The sequence below is a fragment of the Mastomys coucha genome, unplaced genomic scaffold (genome assembly GCF_008632895.1).
Source record: "Mastomys coucha isolate ucsf_1 unplaced genomic scaffold, UCSF_Mcou_1 pScaffold1, whole genome shotgun sequence".
In the NCBI taxonomy this organism is placed as follows: Eukaryota; Metazoa; Chordata; class Mammalia; order Rodentia; family Muridae; genus Mastomys; species Mastomys coucha.
Genome location: NW_022196891.1, coordinates 6,098,102 through 6,111,937, shown reverse-complemented (window position 1 = coordinate 6,111,937; position 13,836 = coordinate 6,098,102). Strand labels below are relative to the sequence as shown.

At 34.3% G+C, this 13,836-nt stretch overlaps 1 protein-coding gene across 6 annotated transcripts in view; it reads right to left on the bottom strand.

Annotated features, from left to right (window-relative positions):
• The window catches only part of Cdh7 (cadherin 7), a 146,453-nt gene that overhangs the window by 39,528 nt on the left and 93,089 nt on the right, over positions 1-13,836 (bottom strand). For 5 of the 6 annotated variants that reach the window (XM_031379948.1, XM_031379939.1, XM_031379923.1 and 2 more), the window contains 3 exons: positions 3,349-3,485; positions 2,440-2,561; positions 1,659-1,776 (listed from right to left, as the gene is read on the bottom strand). In XM_031379948.1, coding sequence (XP_031235808.1) covers positions 1,659-1,776; positions 2,440-2,561; positions 3,349-3,485 — 377 coding nt within the window. The remainder of the gene's footprint in view (positions 1-1,658; positions 1,777-2,439; positions 2,562-3,348; positions 3,486-13,836) is intronic. The other variant, XM_031379928.1, reaches the window with a different exon arrangement.

Sequence of the window (13,836 nt, the reverse complement as noted above, 5' to 3'; positions counted from 1 at the left end):
TGGAACTCACTCTGTAGACCAGGCTGGCCTTGAACTCAGAAATCCACCTGCCTCTGGCTCCCAAGTGTTGGGATTAAAGGAGTGTGCCACCACTACCCAGCCTGTATTTGCTTCCTTAGTGTAGAAGATAAGACTAATAAATTTTAATTGTTCTACTGATGCTCTTCAAGGTACAGCCTTGGATATTTTGAGGTTGCTGTGTGTGACATGAGGAGATTTCAGATGTATGGCAGTATGGATGCCCCACAAATTCAGGTTTTTCTTGTACATGCTGTTCAGCAATATTGATGCTATTGGACTGTGGAACTCGAGGGATTTATTCACCACGTTCTCGTGAAGGTCGTGTATTCCCCTGTCTGCATCTGTGCTAGACAACTTCAAAGACTGAGAGTGGACCTTTGCAACAATGATTAAGTAAGAGAGTTTGGGATTACCCACCAAGAGAATGCGCTCTCCTTTATATTACTAAAGGGACAACGGAGTGCTCTCATTCGATAGAGAATAGGATCAGGAAAAAAATTATTACTTTCAGGTTGAATTTTCTAGGCTAAAATCAGTTTTTGCACTAAAGTTGTGTCCTCAGGCAAATGATTTTCTAAATTCCTTCTGAAAGCAAGTCTGTTCCAGTAAGCCACGTGGACCCTTTAATTTAAAACTAAGCGTGATCCACACAAAAACCTTTATAAAATATGAGTAAGTTCTAATGCTTTCTTGAGAATGTAATTATTAATACTTGTTAAGCAAAACAGCAATGTGCCTATAGGTACTTGTAAAGTGTCACTACAATAACACTTACCTATGATCGGCACAGCTAACAGTAAAGCAAGGAAATTAAGTTTGACATGCGAAAGAGGGTACTTTTATTACTTAATATTTTGTCTTTGTTCATTAATTTAAAAGATTTTAAGAGGTGGCTTAATGACAACATAAAAGAATCTAAATGTGCATTTCCATTTCAGATGACATGAGGAGCATAGTAACTTAAGTGCTGTCCATTAAGTTCTCTGAATATGAAGTTACTGTGGCCCTCATCATTTACTTATGGAAATCAAAGAGTTTTCATTGTTTCTATACAGGGTGGTGATCAGTTTATACATTTTGTAATGAAATATTACTGCAGCACAAAGCAAAGTGTGTTCAATTATCCAGAATATTTCATGCAAATTGATGTCTATTGTGTCAATATCATCCAATTTCAAGTTATCCAAATCATTATTATATTTTACATGAAAAAATTTACATTTTTGTGGAAAAATACAATAATTTTTGCTATTCTTATAACATTATGTGATTTAATTTGAAATATATAATCCAAATATTTTCTGAGTTCTCAAGTACTGTCCACATTGTACAGAACTATTAAGGACCTTAGCTGGCCTTCAAAGCATGATGTAATTTGGATAACCAGCCTGGTATATAACTGAGGAGGTAAATACCCAGGAGACAGCCAAGAGATATAGGTCTAACATTTCTAATCTGGCTCTATGCCTGAAATAATTTAAATAGCATCTTCTCCTCTATAAGAGTAAATCCACAGATAAAAATTACAACCTCTTAATTAATGTCCTTTCTGGTTTTTTCTCCAATAAAAAGCATTTCCAAATGAAATACCGGACTTTCTTAGGAGCCAATACTTGCAATGATGTATCTAGCCTTACCTTTGTTATCTTTCAATGAAAAGTTGTGGTTATTTGTCATATCAGTTGTTAAGCTGAAGTAAAACTGGTGTCCATTGGATGGCTCATCTTTATCTACTGCACTAATTTTCTGGATAACCTAGGCAGAAAGAATGTAAACAAGGAAATTAGACTAGTGCACTCTGCTGAGATTTCTGCAGCAGGACAAAGTAATTTTGCACCTTATCACAAATGTCATCTTTCTGAATGAGTTCAGGGAATAGATCAGGTGTACCAACTTGAAATCATTCTAAAATGGGCCTCAGAAAACAAATGTCCTTTTCAAAGCACATGTTTGAAGTTACATTTATGAACCTCAAAATCAAGCTGCAACAATTGATTAGATATTCCTGTAAACATCTTAAGACTCTAAGAAATAGAGATGGACAGACCAAAGCCACTGTGAAGTGCACTAAATTCTCAGAAACTCGATGTATGTAAACTCATTTGTATAATGTGATGTAGGAAAGAGTTCAGTGAAGTTTAATGCATTTTATTTTTCCTTAAAGGAATCTAGGTCATTAAGTATACATCAAGGCTTTTTACAATGTTTACCTTCTCTTCCTGAGGAATATCATAGTCCAATTAAACAAGAATTTGAAAGTTCCTTTAATATTAGCTTGGGCTACACATCAAAGTGATAATTTTGCTGAAATATGTGGATTGTGAGTTATCATAAAACTGGGAGTTTCAAAGGCACCACTGCAGGATGCTTTTGCTTTTAAAGAAACTGCAAGAAGGAACCTGCTGCAAAGCCTCTCACCTGCCCTGGCTGAGCATTTTCACAGACAGTGGTTTCATAGTCCATGGCAAACTCAGGTGCATTGTCGTTAATATCCAGTATAGTGATGGCCACATAGCCTCTCCCCACCTGGGATGGATTTTCTGATAAATAAGAAAATATTTCCTAATTAACTCTGATAAATTGCTCATCATGCATTGCTATTTTATTCAAAGAATATGAAAAAAAACTTATAATTTCCCTTTTCTAAAGTATAATCTCAAATAGAAAATAGATTCATAATACAATGCTATTTAAACAAAACTGCAAATAATTTCACCCACATAAATTTATTAATTTTTATGTATATATATTTAAACATACATTTTACATGGTTGTTCATAGTGTATAGTTTTGGAATGTCTATATTTATATATATTTTACATGAATATATATATGTATATATGTATATTTGTGGACAGTCCCTTATAAAGGTGTTGAGTGAGGAATAGTGAACTATGCAATTCATTTTAATGGTGCCATAGACCATATTTATATCAGTAAAAGCATATCATATACATTCATTTTCTTTGAATATGTATTTAATAGTATGTTTATATATTTTCTCTACAGTTATTTCATTCACAGACTAAAATTAGTTCAATATCACAATATTCATATATATGTATATATTGGGAGACACTAATTCAGTAACTTTCTATCAAGATAAAGTCAATAAAGGTATCAGAAGGCAAGTCACACCCTTTAGTTTTTACACTTTCCTCTTTTGCATTATCTATGTAAGCTTCAGCACATAGAAACAATAAATCTGTGTGTATTTTACATCTTAGTGATTGAGGACATTTTAGAGTTTGTTCAGTTTAGTCAGGCTTAAACTAACCTAACCTAATAACTACCCATGCAAAATTCATTTTAAACCTTTCGACTTACGGCTCTCCAGTGCGAGGACTGTAATGTTATGAACAGGATTTGTCTCTCGATCCAATGATTTGGCAGTAGTAATAACTCCACTGTTGGCATCAATATTGAAATATCTCTCCAAGTCTGTGTTTCTGTCAATTGAATATCTAGTTGAAAATCAAAGAAAATATTTCACATTCATGTTTATTTAGAATCTTTTTAAATCTTTTTACATTAATTTCTTAGGTGGCCATCAAATCCTGCTAACTAATTCCAGTAGCATATGTCATGTTTGGACCTTTTCCTGTATAGCCTGTGTTTTGGTAATTTATTTCTTCATCTGTCAAATGTTTTGAAATTAGCATCAGAGAATACATTTATTCTTCAACGTGACTGTGAATATTCCATTATATCTCTTCACGCTTTGCTATTATTACTTACAATTGACACTTGCACCCATCCTGGATATGGGTCCCTCTAAAATCAAACATATCCAGTTATCATCCAGTTATCTTTTGATCTTATGGGCTACCAAATTTTGTTTGGATATCATCAACCCAATATTAACAGGTTTTGACTAGAATCATCACATAGAAGTATTAACTTGCTTTACAAAGACATGAAAGAAAGTGGTACACCTACTGCTGAAGTTTTACATCTAAGGCTGTAAATTTCCATCCTTTTCCTCCACAGAATATGTACAATTCAAACCTCTGTGAACAATCGTGGTACACTTGTATTCTCAGGCCATGTTAATATTCCATCATAATTACCACCTTTACATTTCACTGTAGTCTTCAGAATTGATTTGGACAATGGTTCTAATTTCATAACAAATAATTCAGCATAAAAATAACAAAGAAAAGCTTAATAAGTACTTTCATTTTAGGCACGACCATTAACGATTGATTCAATTATACATATGTGGAACCTTCAAAATAACTTTTTGTCACTTTGCCTCACATAATCTGTTACTCTGCCTTAACTCTGTCATCAATCCTTATAAACATATTATTAGATCTCACAGCACACATATGAAGTACTACTGAAACTATTTACTCATTTTCTTCCATCCTTTATTCAGCATCCCAGTAATTTTTATTCATAGTGAGCAGAATGTACTAATACTGTCAGTATATTTCAAAATCAATTTGCTATTTTCTATTGTCTCCATTCTTTCTGACCAATCAATGTAGAACAGCCCTTATTTATTTCGCTGATGTGGAATGGCTACTCCATGTAACATCAATAGATTAAAACAAAGGTAGTCCTTTAGCATATTTTATATTTCTGAATTGGAATTTGGGGGGATACTCTTGAGGCAGTTTTTCAACTCTTAATTCCTCATCTAGGTGCAGACCAATATTGGCTGAGTCATTTGACATGGTATGTTTTAAGATCTTTTCTAAAGTCTTATTTCCATATGAATATCATATGAGTGGTATGACTAGGATACGGGAAGTTTATGTTATTTTTCTTCATGGGTCTTCCCATGGAAGGAGATGGGTTCTCAGAGAAAAGTTAAAAGTATCCAGGCAGCTGAAATTGTTAAAAAGAAAGCACAGAAATCTTATACTTATCAAACAATTGAAAATGTACCCTGAAGGCAAGACTCCACCTATGGAAGACTTCAGTTGTTAAGTATGCAAACTCCTTTGAAAAGATGGAATTGAGAATGCTGTTGAAGGAATTCAAATCACTATCACAGGAGTGTATGCAATCAGGTTCAGCTCTAAAGGCTCAAAGGGCCAGTGCTCTAAGAGATATAGGACAGTGGATCCTCAGCTATAGAAACAGAATGGAACTGGGGTTAGAGAGAAGGTACAGATATCATAAGAGATGGAACGGCAAGATATACAGAGCTCCTTAATCCTGTTATAACTCAAATGATGCCATCTGTCCCAGATGAAAGACATGGAGCTTTGTAGAATTAGTGTTTTCCTTTCTGCATTTTAGCTTCCATGTGCCCAAATCGTTTTTCACGATTACCCCTTCTCCCTCTTGAAATGGAAAGATTCACTCCATAATAATGCATATTGTAAGGATATAACTTAATTTTTTATAATAATTTTTCCCACAATATAGTTACATCATTTTCCTGCTTCAATTGCTTTCCTCCATCTCCTGCCATGTACTTCCCTGTACTTTTCCTTGAATTGAATTGGGTATAAGTCAAAAGTTTCTGAGAGAATGCTGAACTATGTGAGTAACTCTTAGAGATGAATTAGATTTATTCTGACATAAATGACTCTTACAGATGAATTAAACTCTTTTTGCAGTATGATAAGGCCATGGAATTTGTGGACCAAGGCAGAAATATATGGTTAAATATAACAAGTTTTGGTTCATGTAATGGCTAACGTTCATTGTCAATTTGAGTGAGTTTGATACCAACTAGGAAAAACTCCCTAGGTGTTTTAGGAGAGATTTAACTGAGGGAGTGAAGATGTGCCCTGAATGTGGAGAGCACATTATTATCTCCATATTATCTCAGATTAAAAAGAGGAAGTCATGGGAACACCAACAATCTCCAGTTATTGCTGGTTGTGGCTCCTCTGTGATTGTTTGCATCATTTTCAGTGTTATGCCTTCCATGCTATGATGGACTACAGGTCCTTAAACCATGAGCCAATGTAAATATTAATATTTATCTTGTCATGCATTTTATCACAGGAACAGAAAAATAACTAATGCCATATGCATTCCTATATAACTCACTATGCCTTGGAAATCCTATGATATGAAATACATTTCTATGGCTGTGGTAAGAAAGAAAGATTAAGGCAACTTACATAGAGTTTTATGGGCACTTGCAATTTCAGATCATTAGGGTGTATGAGGACAGAGATAAGCTAGCAAGTGATAAAACTGAGAGCACACATTGGAAATAAAATCTCAAATCCTACTCCCAGTAACACACTTAATCCAACTAGACCATCCTTTGTAATTTTACGCATATGATTCAACAAATGGGGACCCAGTGAGGTTCAATTTCATGCAAAAACAAATCAAAATGAAGAAAAAACACTTACAACCATCCTCTTCCATTATGCTACCCTGCTACACAAAAAATATAACTTAATCATACATTTATGGGTCAGTTTCTATAATTTTTAGTACCATTTTTTGTTTGTGTCCAACCTCAACTTGCACACACAATACAGCTTTTTACTTTATTTTATTAAATATTGCATATATTTTATTAAACTAATAAAATTTATTTTAAAATATGCAATTCTGTATTGACTTTTTTAAGTCATCAAAATAATTTACAATAGTTAAATGCCTCTTATATATACATGATATCTTCTGAAGCTATAAGTAATATGCACTCAACAAGTTTTTAAAATCTATGTGGAACATTAAACACGATAGAAGTAGAAAAAAAATCTCATATAAAGTCCTCTATGAAAGGAAATTGTGACAAGTTCCTGTTTAGACAGACCCATTCCATCTCCAAGGGAGAATACACAGCATAACTGTGGCTTCATAGAATGAACTGGATAGTGTTTCTTCTGTTTCTATTTTGTGGAATAGTTTGAAGAGTGTTGGTACTTCTTTGAAGGTCTGATAGAATTCTGCACTAATCCCATCTGGTCCTGGACTTCTTTTGGTTGGGAGACGTTTAGTGATTGCTTCTATTTCTTTAGGAGTTATGAAACTTTTTAGATGATTTATCTGATCCTGATTAATTTTGGGTATTTGATATCTGTCTAGAAAATTGTCCATTTCATCCAGATTTTCCAGTTTTGTTGAATATAGACTTTTGTAGTAGGATCTGATGATTTCTTGTATTTTCTCAGTGTCTGTTCTTATATCTCCCTTTTCATTTTTGATTTTGATAATTAGGATATGGTCTCTGTGCCCTCTGGTTAGTCTGGATAAGGATTTATCTATCTTGTTAATTTTCTCAAAGAACTAGCTCCTGGTTTTGTTGATTCTTTTTATAGTTTTATTTGTTTCTACTTGGTTAATTTTAGCCATAAGTTTGATAATTGCCTGCCATCTACTCCTCTTGGGTGTATTTGCTTCTTTTAGTCCTAGGGCTTTGAAGCATGCTATGAAGGTGCTAGTATATGCTCTTTCCAGTTTCTTTTTGGAGGTACTCAGAGTTATGACTTTTCCTCTTAGCACTGCTTTCATTGGGTCCCATAAGTTTGGGTATGTTGTTCCTTCAATTTCATTAAATTGTAAAGTCTTTAATTTCTTTCTTTATTTTTTCTTGACCAAGTTATCATTATGTAGGGTGTTGTTCAGCTTCCATGTGTATGTGGGCTTTATCTTGTTTGTGTTGTTATTGAAGACGAGCATTATTCATTATTTCAGTCTTCTTGTATATGTTGAGGCCTGTTTTGTGACCAATTATATAGTCAATTTTGGAGAAAGTACCATGAGGTGCTGAGAAGAAAGTATATACTTTTGTTTATGATGAAATGTTCTATAGATATCTTTTAAATTCATTTGGAACATAACTTCTGTTAGTTTTACTGTGTCTCTGTTTAGTCTCTGTTTCCATGATTTGTCCCATTGATGGGAGTAGGGTGTTGACGTCTTCCACTATTATTGTGTGAGGTGCAATGTGTGCTTTGAGCTTTAGTAGAGTTTCTTTTATGAATGTGGTTGGCTTTGCATTTGGAGCATAGATATTCAGAATTGAGAGTTCTTCTTGGTAGATTTTATCCATTGATGTGTATGAAGTGTCCTTCCTTAAACTTTTTGATAACTTTTCATTGAAAGTTGATTTTATTCAATATGAGAATGGTCACTTCAATTTGTTTCTTGGGACCATTTGCTTAGAAAACTATTTTCCAGCCCTTTACTCTAAGGTAAGATCTGTCTTTGCCACTGAGGTGTGTTTCCTGTATGCAACAAAATGTTGGGTATTGTTTAGGTATCCAGTCTGTTATTCTATGTATTTTTATTGAGGAACTGACTCCATTGATGGTATGAAGTACTAAGGAATAGTGATTTTTACTTCCTGATATTTTCTTAAATTTTTTTTTATATTTGTGTGGCTATCTTCTTTTGGGTTTGTTGAAAAAAAGACTACTTTCTTGCTTTTTCTAGGGTATATTTTTTCCCACCTTGTGTTGATGTTTTCCATAAATTATTCTTTGTAGGGCTGGATTTGTGGAAAGATATTATGTAAATTTGGTTTTGATATGGAATATCTTGGGTTCTCCACCTATGGTAATTGAGAGTTTTGCTATGTATATAGTAGCCTGAGCTGGCATTTGTGTTCTCTTAGGGTCTGCCCAGAATCTTTTAGCTTTCATTGTCTTTGGTGAGAAATCTGGTGTGATTCTGATGTTGCCCTTATTTGTTACTTGATCTTTCTCCCTTACTGTTTTAATAGTTTTTTCTTGTTTTGTTAATTTGGTGTTTTGACTATGTTCATGTGTATCTCTTTCTTTAGGTTTAGGAAGTTTTCTTCTATAATTTTGTTGAAGATATTTACTGGCCTTTTAATTGGAAATGTTCAATCTCTTCTATACCTTTTATCCTTAGGTTTGGTCTCCTCATTGTGTCCTGGATTTCTGGATGTTTTAAGTAGGAGCTTTTTGCGTTTTGCATTTTCTTTGACAGTTGTGTCAATGTTTTCTATGGTATGTTCTGCACCTGGAATTCTCCTATCTTTTGTGTTCTGTTGGTGAAGCTTGCATCTATGACTTCTGATCTCTTTCCTCAATTTTCTATCTCCAGGGTAGACTCCCTTTGTGATTTCTTTATTGTTTCTATTTTCATTTCCATTTTTAGCTCCTGGATAATTATGTTCAATTCCTTCACCTGTTTGCTTGTGTTTTCCTGTAATTCTTTAAGGGATTTTTGTGTTTCCTCTTTAAGGGGTTCTAGCTGTTTTCTTGTATTCTCCTGTATTTCTTTAAGGGAGTTATTTATGACCTTCTTAAAGTCCTCTATCAACATCATGAGATGAGATTTTAAATTAGAGTCTTGCTCTTTTGGTATGTTGTGATAACTAGAACTAACATTGGTGAGAGAAATGGGTTCTGATGATGCTAAGTAGCCTTGGTTTCTTTTGCTTATGTTCTTGCCCTTGCCTCTGACCATCTGGTTATCTCTGGTGCTAGCTGGTCTTGCTCTCTCTGACTGTGGATGGTCCCTTCTGCAGGCCTGTTTGTCAGTACTCTTTGGAGACCAGTTCTCTCCTGGAGGAATTTGAGTATGGAGAGTTGTGGCACAGGGTCAGGTCTAGAATGCAAATGGAAACCAGAAGGATCCTGTCCCATGGTGTTTCTTAGTTTCTGTGTCCTTATAGCTCTGGGTGGGACCCTCTTTGGCCAGGAATTTGTGCGGAAATGGTGTTCTTACCTGTGTTCACAGGTGTGTAGGAACTTCTAGGAGACCAGCTCTCTCCTGGTGGTATTTGTGTATGCTGTGACACAGGATCAACTCCTAGTGCAGATGGAAACTGGAGGGATCCTGTCCCAGGCTGCTCCTAGGATCTTGTGTCCTGAGTTCTCCAGGATGGTCCATCTGAGCAGAAGTGGTGGTCTTACCTGTGCTCACAAGTATGTCTGCACTCCTAGGAGAACAGCTCTCTCCTGGCAGTATTTGGCTATCACAATGTATCATTTTAATTATAACACCTCTAAGTCATGAAATTTGATTTCCTGTCTTAAATCATCCTTTTCAGATTTTCTTAGAAATTCAAAGACCTTTATTTTTTTTTCAAATTTTATATTAACCTTATTCACAGATCTATAGATAATGCCTGCTAGGAGTTTCATTGATCCAATGAATTAACTTATAAATAACTGACAATTTCACTTCTTAGTAAGTAGAGCCATTCAAATGATGAATACTAGTTTTATAGTTAGCTGTGTCTGTTATATTTTCTAGCAGTGATTTGGCTTTCCACACATCTATCAGTTCTACAAGTTTGCCTAGACATACATACATATTTAGGTTTTAGAATTTATTATAAACTTCTTGTTTCTTTGTATCTTTCTTTGATCCAAGTTAATAAATAAATGTAAAATTTGCTTTTAATGTCAATATTTTTGATGAAGAGTCAATTGTTTGTTATTCTAGGAGAGATCGTTGACTAGGGATTAGTTATGCCCATAAATACCAACAGCCCCACTTCTTCCTTGTTAGAGTTCATGGGCTTTCTTACTTCTTTATGTCTTACTTAACTAACAAGTTTGTCTCACATGATAAGTACAAATCAACATATTTATATACATTTTAAATAAAATATAATTTCACCTTCCCTTTCTACTCCCTAATTCCTTTCATTCTCAGTGGTTTCCATTGATTGCATCCTTGCTTACAATTATTAAACCTATACACAGACTCACAAGAGAAAATATGAAATCCATTTTTGTATGCATATGATTTCAAAGCTCAAGACTTGAGATATGACAATATCAGTAGACATGCCAGTGCTGAAAGTATGAAGTTTCATAAAGTCCCACTATAAGAAACAACTACAATCACCTAATGGTTAATAAGAGAATAAGACTTATCCTCTACTGGAGATGAGCACTGTGAGCATTATCCAATTTAATTTTTAACAGTCTCTCTTCCTATTTTTCCTTTTCTATTTCATCTTCTTTTTTGTGAACAGGGGTTTTAGTACAGCTGGACTAGCTTAGTAAAATTCTGGTTGGCTTGAAATTTTGGTCAGTTTATTCTAGAAGCTTTTGGAAAATTACACTATGCATAGTGATGGGTTTCAGAAAGACATTTTTTTCTCCAAGTTTATTCTGAACTTTGGCCTCTAAATTAATAAAATCTGAATGGCTCAAAGTTGACATATATTCATTCAATTTCTCATTAGGGTGAAGCTAGTGACTATATTTTACTCTGTTTTTTATTCTAGAATTAGACTAAACTAATATAATGTGAGCATTCATTTGTTGGTCCTTTTTATCTCATCCAGAATTAAATATAACTGAGGATCTAGAAATGATCTAAGTTCATAGGAAACTAAATTCTTTATCACACAAAGAGTTATCATTCCTTAATTATGAACTCTACTGAGTTAGTGCAATATTTACCTAACAGCTGTGATCTTTACATGTATCCATGGTGTTGGTATATATGTGTGTTGGTAATGTGAATAAGTCATTATAATTTTCTAATTCTTTCCTGTTATTCATCTATAGATTCAGATGATACTCCTCTTCTGGCGATCAGATACAAGGGAGTTCTAGTATACATTATAAATGTATAGGAGAAATCTAACAAGTTGAATTGTTGTGTTAAACAGGGAAAGTCAAGATACGGAGAAAGAACTGCATAATAAGTCAAGAAAAGGTGGAAGACGTTGATAATGCACACTAGCAAACAGATAACTTGTCCAGAGAGCTATGTGCTTATCATGTTCCTAAATGACAGTCTTGAGATAACAAAATATTAAAAGTATTGCTCTGTATCTATTTAGTGGACACAAGCTCAACAAATTATAAGTAAATTTTGACTAAAATCACCAATTAATTTATAAAGATATTAGATAAAATATAACCCCAAAATAAAAACAAGCAGAGAAAATTCGATATTTATTATTATTATTATCATCACTATTATTATTATCATTATTATTATTGGAGGGTAGAATAGTCTATGAAAGTAGAGTGAACCTAAATTTAAGCAGGAACCTTGGGTCTCAGACCTCAGAAAGATTTGCAGAGACACACTGTACTCCAGTGTCCTGGTTAATTATTGTCAACCTGACATGAATTAGAGTCCTCTAGGAAGAGGTAACTTCAATGGAGAAACTGCCACTGTCGAACTGGCCTTGGGATGTGACTATGGGGTATTTCTATTAATTGTTATGTAAGGGCCCAGCCCCACTATAGGAGGTGACATTTGTAGGCTAGTGAACCTGGGCTGTAAACAAGTAGCTGAGCAAGGCACAGGAAGCACAAGTTCCTGGCCTAGCTTTCTGTGATGATGTAATTAATCTTTCAAGCCAAATGAATTCTTTCCTTCCTCAAGGTGAATTCATCTAATGCTTTGCCATGGTAACAGACAGCCAAACTTGGCATTTCCATCTCAGTGGTGCAGGGACTGAGGAAGGCACTTGGTTGATTAATCTGAGGCATAATGGGAAGTGGGAAGAGAGTTGTCCCAGCCAGGAGCCAGCAATCAGTGCAGTTTTTTATGCTGGTAGTATTAGGACACAAAATGATTCTTCTAGCTTCTTTCAAATAAATACTTGACTTCCATTAGCACTTGTTGGAGTGACTTTTCAGAGACAATTTATATAATTGTAGAATGACACTTAAGCTGCCCTATCGTTTTACAGATAGGCATCTATCAATATATCTAAATATCTAAGCTCATTCTCATTTCTGAGATTTTACATAGTGATGTATAAGCCTCTACTATTCGTATTCAATGCATCCCAGAGAAGATCCATCAACCACTCCTCCTCTCAGAAATCAAAAACAAATACCATCTTTCCTTTTATGTACTACTCATTTCAGAATAGATTCAATATTTAATACATAAGCTATCATTTCCTCAAATTTTTCAATAAAGATATTATCAAATATATTTTTGGTTGTGAGCCTAACCTTTAATGGCTGAGCAATCTCTCTAGCCCAATATTATCAAATATAGAAGAAACTTCTATTTGGACATCTAGACCCTATTAATCTAAAGGATTCTTAACTTCACTTAGCTTTATTTGAGAAAGGCCTATGTACATAAAAAAAAAAAAAAGTACCATTACTAACTTTCCTGTAAATATTTAGGTGTTGGTGGACATGGCCACAGGCATTTGGGTAAACTGATATGTTCAACATAGATTTGTTATAGACAACATTTATATATATATATATATACATATATATATATGTGTGTGTGTGTGTGTGTGTGTGTGTGTGTGTGTTTGTATGTGTGTGATCAAAGCCATGTGTAATGTGTATTTAAAATCTTGAAATAATAATAATTTTTATACAGTCATTTACTTCAAAATAAACCACTGAGTTTTATACATAATGATATAAAACATTGTGTTTGAACCCTCACTCACCTCTTCTGATATCAGCAAATCAGTTTTGTCTTTGTTGATTTGAACCTTCCGAATATTATATAATTTGACAGCACAGTCAAAGTACCTAGAATATTCTAACTTAGTGACAGCATGTATACATCAAGAAAAGAAAGAAACGTGTTCCTCAAGATATCTAAATCATAAGCAGGAGAAATAGAAACAGATTAATCCCCATTGCTCTATCTCAAACAGTTTAACCCCATTGCTCTATCTCAAACAGATTAACCCCACTGCTCTATCTCAAACAGATTAACCCCACTGCTCTATCTGAAACAGATTAACCCCACTGCTCTATCTGAAACAGATTAACCCCATTGCTCTATCTCAAACAGACTAACCCCACTGCTCTATCTCAAACAGATTAACCCCATTGCTCTCTCTCAAATAGATTAACCCCATTGCTCTATCTCAAACAGATTAACACCATTGCTCTATCTCAAACAGATTAACCCCACTGCTCTATCTCAAACAGATTAACCCCATTGCTCTAT